The following is an 8917-nucleotide window of genomic DNA, read 5'->3' on the forward strand; positions in this document are numbered from 1 at the left end:
TTTCTTTTTTTTTTTTTTTTTTTTTTTTTTTTTTAAAAATATATACTCTCTTTTCTTTTTTGAAATATTAAATTTTTCCGTTATACATTTAAGTGTATATAAATCTGTACATATATCGAGTTTACTCGATGGTTCGAATAAATCCAGAAAGGGGCAAATCGTAAGACAAACTGCAAGAGAAAAGCCAGCTTTTGCTGGAATAGAACTACGGAATTATGGATGGATCGAACTATGAAAAGGGTTTAATGGAAATTGAGAGTAGAAATCGGTTTACGAACCCTACGACATTTATCTTTCCAATCTCGTGTTACCAGTTAACGTGATTTATTTACCATCTGATCAATATTTGAAGAAGTAGATTTAAACAGAAAAAAAATTATGTAGAAATACGAATAATATGAAATGATTGTTCTATCATTAATATCGAAAACATTTTTTCTAATTTTTTTTTAGATATTCTTCGATTAAAAATTTCGATTAAAATTTGTCAACCCTTTAATATACATTTTCTAATACGACATAATATGAAAAATATTATTTTCATGGTAATGGTTAATCAGATTTTATAAATGAGAAAAATATTAATAATATTTTTCATTCTGATTATCGTTTATTATTAAAATAGAAAACATAAATCTTTGTTATGTTACATCATTAAACAATTCTAATTTTAATTCTTAATCATCATTTTATACACCCTATATGTTCGAACTTCTTCAAAAATTAAATAACAAAGGGGAACAAAAATTCGATGTACCGCGCGTGATTATGTAACTCAACTGATACAATCGAGTATCACCAAAAGTATCGATTTATAAATCGTTCCTGTGCAAATCCTCCTCCTCCTCCTCCTCCTCCCTCCCCCTCCAAGTGGTGAAAAATCATGACGAGTATGTGACACGAGAAACTACTTAAATCTTGAAACCCTTCCTTTTTCGGTTTCAATCGTACGAAAAGCTGTTACAAAACTAACGTAGGCTACCAAAAAATCAAAAACAAAAAGTATAAAATACGATATACAAAATACATGAAGACAAGAGTATAGAAGAAACAAAAAATAGAAAATCAGAAGAAAAATAAGAAGAGTCACAGTAGTAGAAATAGGAAATAATGCATACGAAATAATAGTACAAAACCAACCCTTCTTCTTAAATCGATCCCACGTTCTAGCACTATACTCGCGAGAGTGCTTGCAAAATTCTTCCACATGAATTCCAAGAACGAAAATATAAAAGGAAAAAAATGAAAAAAAAAAAAAAGAAAGAAAGAAAGTTAAAAGAAGAAGAAGAAGATGGTGGTGGTAGCCGGAAAAAAAAGTAATCTCGTCGTAGTAGAATCGTAAGAGAGAACACCTTACGGTCCTCCTTTTCCATAGACCATTTGATGGGATAGAAGTAACTACGAAGTAAAATAAAATAAAAAAAAAAGAAAAAAAGGATTGTATGGTAGAACTTTTAGCCTACTTTTAAGTCTCTCTTCTCTCTCACACACACATTACACACGCAGACACAAACACAGACAGTCACAGAGATATATAGAGGCAGAGACACTTTTTGTCTTTCTCTTTTTATCTTTTGAATAAAAAAATGGGGGATGAAAAGAGGGTTTCTATCGTGGCAGAATAAGGAAGACAGTTATAAGAGATAGCACTGCATGTATTTTCATCTCTTTCTATCTTTCATACTTTACTACATATATGAACTTATATATATATATATATATATGTGTGTGTGTGTGTGTGTATGTGTGATGAGTGGGTTGAGAGTAGAGTCGGTCGGTCGGCCAAAGCGCCGTGTGGCGCGTAGCCCAGTAGCACAGATCGTGCAACAGTGGTTCTCAATCAATAAACCAATTTTCTTTTTTAATCCTGATTATAATATACTTTAACCTAACTAATAACTCACACACACATCAATAAAATGTTGCGTGTACAAATGACTTCAATACACCGAGCATATAAAATAGTTAATATCGTACAACAGTGGTTCTCAACCAATAAACCCTTTTTCTTTCAACCCTAATTACAATATACTCTAATTTAACTGATATACAAATTTGTATATTGTTTCGTGTACAAATTAGTTCAATACACCGGAACATATAAATAGCACAGAATCGTGCGACAGTGATTCTCAATCAATAAAAACCCGTTTTTTCCTCTTAAACCCTGAATTATAATATACTCAAGCCTAACTAAACAAAAAATATACTTACACACATATACCAAATTAATCGTAGAGATGTAACACTTTTGTTATTGAAAGAAATAAAAGAAAATAAAAGAAAATAAGATCGATACTAAAAAAAAAAAAAAATAAAAAAAATAAAAAAAAGGAGTACAGAAGACTCGTAGATGTTGAGAGATTTCGGACGTTTAAGGCGGTGGTGAAAGAGAAAGAAGAGAAACACTGTTGAGAGAGAGTTTCGTGCTTTAGACGAGTTTGCGCAGTTCGACGTTAGCGTTTCGGGGGCGCGTTAGATAGAGTTAGAAAGAAAGAAAGAAAGAAAGAAATGAAGGAAGGAAGGAAGGAACGAACGAACGAACGAACGAACGAACGAACGAACGAACGAACGAACGAACGAACGAACGAACGAAGGAAATAAAGAAAGAGAGAGAGAGAGAGATAGGGTAAAAGGGGGTTGGGTTATGGAGTTATACAGGGGTTCTGGGCTTCGAGAGGGTGGTGGTGGGGATGATGCACGTCGGCCTCGCTCGGTTGGGCGGTGGCGCTGCCGGGTAGGACGAAGTACTCTAGTATTATATAGAGTAACGCTTATGTTAGAAAAGAGAAAGAGAGAGAGAGAGAGAGAGAGAGAGAGAGAGAGAGAGAATGATAGTAGGATGATTGGGGGCTGAAAGGGGTGCGGAATGTAGGTACTGAGTGGAGAGGGGAGTTAGGTAGGAATTGTCGTCGCGATAGTTGGAACGAAATGGTGCGCGCAGCACCGGTGGCGCTGCAACCAAGCAAATGAGCTTGGATCTTTCTTTCTCACTCTACCGGTTGGTTCGCCGAGGTGTACCAGGGTATCAAGAACAAGAGTGGGGATGAATATAACATGCGCGCGCAGCTTTGGTAGAAACGGTTGCCAATAAAAAATCATATAGAACGGCGGCTAGGTTCTAACAGCGAGAAGTAGGGGGTTGGTTGGTTGATTGGTGGGGTAGCGTGAGTGGTGGTGGCGGTGGTAGTGGGGAAAGGACGGGTCGATGATGCCGGCGGTTCTCGACTAAACGAAACGCCAGTCAGTCTCTGGTCCACTCGAAGTCGCGCTGTTAACCTTCTATTTCATCGACACACACCGCTCGCCGCAGCCATGGGTGACAAGGTTTGTGTGCTTTATCTCTTCTCTCAAAAAAATCACGCCTTGTATATTATTTTTTTTTCTCTTTTTTTTCTTCCTTTCTCTTCCCGTTTTATTCCTTAATTTTATTCTTATATTTCATATATTGAAGATTCGACAAATTTTATATAGATTCATCGTCTAGATCCAATATCGTTAGTTTAACTTTTACCTATCCGTCAATTCGTCCGTCCGTCTGTCCGTCTGTTCGTTCGCCCATTTATCTGTCCGTCCGTCCGTCCGTCCGTCCGTCAGTTAGTTCAATCGAACCTTAAATGAATTTGTTCGAGATAAATGGTAGAAATTGATAGAGGTAGAAAGTGAATCGGACTAACCTTTTGGGAACTGAGAAAAATGATTTCAAATGAAAAAGAGAGAGAGAGAGAGAGAGAGAGACAGGAAGATTGTCGATAGTGTAAAAGAGGATTGTTAAAGAGAAGCTTCGATCCATTCTGTAAGAGAGAGGGACTGGGTGGGAGAGAAGGAAGGAAAGAGAGAAAGAGAGAGAAGGAGAGAGAGAAAGGGTGAGACAAGGTAGGGTTGTATTTCCGAAATCTCTTTTTAATCTTTTCTAATTTTCAATATTCTTTTTTATCATCGTTGTACTATTTCTCTATATCTAACCTTTCATCCCTCCTTATTTTTTTTGAAACAATCATTATCATTTGGTCAAAGAATAAATTTTGTAATTTATAATTAATAGTGAATTGAGTTTAATCATCGAGAGTGGATATAGTTCGCAGAACGTAAAAGTGAGGAAGGACGTTCCTCGATTTCATTTTATCAAGGATTTTCATTAAGTTTTTGGTTTTGTAATAGGAAGAAAAGGGTGTGGGTGAATGGGTGGGGGGTTTGTTGGATTTTTGATCGAATTTACGAGAAAAGGGAAATGTTGTATTCGAACGAATTTAGATATTTGTTTCTTCTAATCAGTGATTGGATTTATACAAAAATTAGTAAGGAACGATTGGGGGGGTGGGTGGGAGTTAAATTTTGATAAGATCGTAGAATTTGGAGAAGTGCGCGTAAAACTATGGCTGTCGAAAAATCAAAATTGACGTGTTTTTTTTTTTTCTATATTGTTCATTAGTATCGAAGAAAAAGATTATAATCGAAATAAATAAGTATATGAACAAAGTAGAATGGAAGAGCTTTAAATCGGGTTGTGCGTATGCGTGACGAACGAGTTTTAACAACCAGTGCATCTTTCTCTCTCTTTCTCACTTTCTATAACTATCTTTATCTTTATTTATCTATCTATCTATCTATCTATCTATCTTGTTATTAGAGTAGATCGGTTAGCTCGTGGTTTTCTGACCCGATTCATCGTGACGCGTTCGATGCAACGCGTTTCTTAGTTCCTTGATGACGTAGATGACGACGATGACGATAACGATGACAAGTGGATGAATTCGAATCAGCTGAGGAGAAGAAAAATAAATAATATTAGAAAATGTGTGATAAAACGTATAATTATTTTTTCTTGGATTCAACAAATTAATTCGTCATTGCAATTAGATCAATTTTGTATCTTCGTGTGCGCGCACATCGGGATATTCGCAGATTATACTTAAAATATTTGGTCAATATAAGGTCAGAGATTGCGTTATTGAAATATTTCATATTTGTAAAATGTAGACAAAATTGTTATTTTTCTTCTTCTTCTTTTATTTTTTATTCGATAGGCGGAAAAAGATAATTGAACGTTGGTGACCCGCGCATGCGCGGATCCTATCAAATAGAAAAGAAAAAAATGATTTGGATATTCACAAATATAATTCAATTCCTGTCATCCTGAAGATAAATATATATATAATTTTGCATAGGATTTTATTTTTGATTTTGTTGAAATTTTTAAATTAGTTAACAGTTTTTTTTTTTTTTTTTTTTTTTTTTTGACACATTTTTAAAAGAATCGTGTATTTGGATGAGTGGAGTTAAAGAAAAACTTCAAGTGCATACGATTTTTATTTCAATAATTTTTTTCAATTGAGAAAGGGTTAGAGATGAATAATGTTAACAGAGGAAGATTAACGTTTGCCAGAAAAATTTTACTCGATACAAATGCGCGCGTAGTGATTTTCTCACGATCGACTTCTGCGCAGGACAGTTTCCTTCTCTCTTTTTCCACATTCTTTCTTCTGTCATATAACATATATACATATACAATATATATATATATATATATATATATATATATATGTAGATATCTCGGTACGAAAATTTACGATCTTAACATTCGATTACGGGATAGTAATGAAAAGAAGAAAATTATTTGAATCCAATAACGCGCGTGCGCGATAGAATTAGATACAATTTTGTTCAATTAATCATTTGCATTAATTTGAAACTTTGTTTCAATCTATCGGTCTAATACAATGTTTTATTATAGTTATTGAGTTATTTTATGAACCATTACTTCGAAAATGTTATATAAACTTAATCAATTTTTCATCGATAATTTAAATGCAATATTTTGTATTTGACATAATGTTTGGATATTTAATGATAAATAATTTTCTTTTTTTTTTTTTATTATTCAACATATTCATTACGAAATATTCTATAAATTTGTAATTATTGTTGAGTGAAAATATTTTTGAATACCATTTTTAACAAATCAATAACACACTTAAGTTTCATATATTATTTGTGTGGGGGATTGAAAAATCGAAGAAGTTTGTCATTTTATGATAGATCGAAATGATAGAAATAAAAGAAAATGTGACTAATACAAATAATCGGAACAATATAATAATAAGGAAGCTTTGAAGAAGACGAGCTTTTCATTTTGATCGAAATACAACCCACCCACCACTCTAAGCTCAACGATAAGACTTCTGACACGCCCTCGAATGCAAGCTCCCTCTTTCAAAGCTTTTCCGTTCTCTTCAATCCATCACTATCTTATATCTTCTTCTTTTCTTTTTCTCTTTACACATATGCACACACACACACACACACATATATATATATATTCGCACGTACATTGAAAGATTCCCAACTCCCCCAAAATTTTGATCTCATCGAATTATCATCCCAAATTCAAATCTTACTTTTTGTCTCATTTACACCTGCTACTCTATCGATCTGTCAAATTATTTAAATATTTTAAATATTTTGTTTTATTCTCGTTTAAAAAAAAAAGAAAAAGAAAAGAAAAAGGTACAGCTGCATAAATGTGCAACGATTTTAAATATTTGTACGCAAGTATTATACACATCACAGATAAACACATACACATACGTATCGATTGTTCATTCAATCCAAAATTCAAATCAATTTTTTCGTATGATATTTTATTCCTTTTAAATCGTAACACACACGCACACACAATAAGAAAATAATATAAAAAAGATTTTTCAATTATTTAATTATTTTCTTTTATTTAACCCATCGCGAAAATAATAATAATAAAGAATGTGTAACTGTGCGAGGATCGATGAAGCCAAGGAAGAAAGAGAGAGAAGAGTACAAAACGAGGCAGCATAATTCGTTAAAAAAGGGGGTCAAGAGATAGATTAAGAATGCAAATGAGTATGAAAGAAAATACTAAAAAAGTACGTGAGAATAAAAATTTGAACTTTATTTTATTTCTTCCTCGTTTTCCAACGTTACAAATTTTCGCGAACGATGATCCGACAGGGATGGGGGTGGGGTTGGGGGTGGTTTGATTCGTGTCTTCGTTGAAAATAATCTATTTTGAAATCATTTCTTTTGTGATGATTATATTAATTCTTTCTTGTTGAAAATATTTTCCCCAAAATGGAAAGAAAAATATAGAAAGAGATAGATAGATAGATAGATAAAAACAAGATTGTTCAGTTGAAGGAATGATAGGTTAGAACAGTGTTAGACAATTTTAACGGTGGTGTGTGTTGGTGGTGGCGCTGATGTGTACGTGCGTGCGTGTGTGTGTGTATGTGTCGCGAGAAGTTCGTGACTGTGATCCAAGGACGGTGGCTGTTAATTGAAAAGGTCGATCCTTTTAAAAGGCCCTTACCGACGTTTTCCATTCATTGAAATTTCTTCGTTCTCTTGCTAAACGCATTCCCTCGTACCGGACCAACTTCCGTCTCTTATTAAATACTATAGTAAAGTGCGAGAGATATTATATCTTGCCTTTTTGTCTTCTCTTTATTTCCATTAGATCTGCAAATTTTTCTCCATTATCAAAAATTTCGATCGGTTGGTTTTTTCTGTTCTTTTTTTTTTTTTTTTTAAATTATTCCAATCCAATTGTTATTGAATATTACAATTTTTCGGTATAATTTTATTTTATCTAATGATAACGCATTTGTCATTGTAAAAATGTAATGTAAATTTTTGGCAGAAAAAGATTTTAGGGCTCCCCCCTTTCCAAACAAAAAAAAGAATCACTATTAAATGATCGGGATAGTAAAATTTGTTTCATTTGTAATTTCTATGTAATTGCAATTTATATTAATTAAAAAATAAAAGAGAACGAGAATGTGAAAATAATTTAATATGATTATTATCTTTTCGAAGTGTTCGTGCCAAAATGATTATAATAAATACTTGAGATCGTTGATTAGGTATTCATTTTCTTTTAATTATTATTATTATTATTATTAGTTTTGATTAGAAAAAAAAAAGAAAATTTTTAAGGTATTTGCGTGCAGCTTGGCGACCTCATTGATCATTCCAGGCGTACGCTTTGTAATAGGACTTGCGCCCTTAGCAAAGTGTTCAGGGCGGTTACATAATGCAGTGACGTTAGTTCATTCAGGTTGCCGTTAGTCCCGGCTATTGTGAAACACTCGTGTCGATGGAAACTTCCAACTTCAAACCTACCAACCATCATCTATCTATTCGTTCAAGCAACAAATTTTATTCCTTTTATGCGTTTTTTACTCTTTTTTTGTTTTGTTGTTTCTCCTATCTTTCCTCGAATAAATGACATATACGCAAAAGAAATGTTTGTAATTCATTTTATATGTATAGGGTATACGAACATGTTTTAAAAATAATTTCTAGAATTTATACGCATTTATCACGTAGATGCACGTGTGTGTCAGAATTTGTGTAAAAAAAGAAAACAGAAATTTTTCTCTAATTATGAATGCACACATTTTTTTCTTTTTCAATGGAACTAGGTAGATTTGTATGTAACGAATTTAGATACGCGTGTGTGCGTGTGCGTGTATTATGAATGTATTGAACAGATGTTCCACGTAAAGTCGTTCAAAGAAATTCTTTCATTTTCATTTTTTTTTTCTTTTTTTTATCATCGTTATCATTTCTAATTCAGGTTTGTCACGTGTATAATAGTTGAGTTTTATTTGTCGAAGAAACGTTCCAGATTTGATCTTTAACTTGACAATGATATTAATGATATATATATATATACATTGAGTAATATAACAAAGATCTAAAATTTGTTTTAGTTTATTGTGAATGTATAATTACTTCGAGGATTACGCTTATATCTACGATGAATAAGTATTTAATACAAAGTAGAACATTAAAAATTTTAATTTCAAATAAAGCTCAATTAACATACATTTAACAATAATAATATCGATGATAATAAATTAAATATATAGAAGAAAAA

The 8917-nt window shown here is 32.7% G+C and overlaps 1 protein-coding gene and 1 long non-coding RNA gene across 6 annotated transcripts in view; both read left to right on the forward strand.

Moving 5' to 3' along the window:
* Positions 1-8917, forward strand: part of LOC106787185 (sodium/potassium-transporting ATPase subunit alpha) — a 77570-nt gene that overhangs the window by 33915 nt on the left and 34738 nt on the right. Inside the window, exon 1 of one of the 5 annotated variants that reach the window (XM_014749348.1) lies at positions 3195-3327. The exons of 3 other annotated variants lie outside the window; for them this stretch is intronic. In XM_014749348.1, coding sequence (XP_014604834.1) covers positions 3316-3327 — 12 coding nt within the window. In that variant the 5' untranslated portion in view covers positions 3195-3315. Of the gene's footprint in view, positions 1-3194; positions 3328-8917 lie in introns of those variants that run through there. One more of the 5 variants, XM_014749368.1, reaches the window with a different exon arrangement.
* Positions 69-1278, forward strand: LOC106787204. Its single transcript, XR_001381755.1, has 2 exons — positions 69-973; positions 1171-1278. It is a non-coding gene; the product is annotated as an uncharacterized LOC106787204 (long non-coding RNA).

This window comes from Polistes canadensis, unplaced genomic scaffold, assembly GCF_001313835.1.
Source record: "Polistes canadensis isolate GaletaPanama2010 unplaced genomic scaffold, ASM131383v1 scaffold_4, whole genome shotgun sequence".
NCBI lineage: Eukaryota > Metazoa > Arthropoda > Insecta > Hymenoptera > Vespidae > Polistes > Polistes canadensis.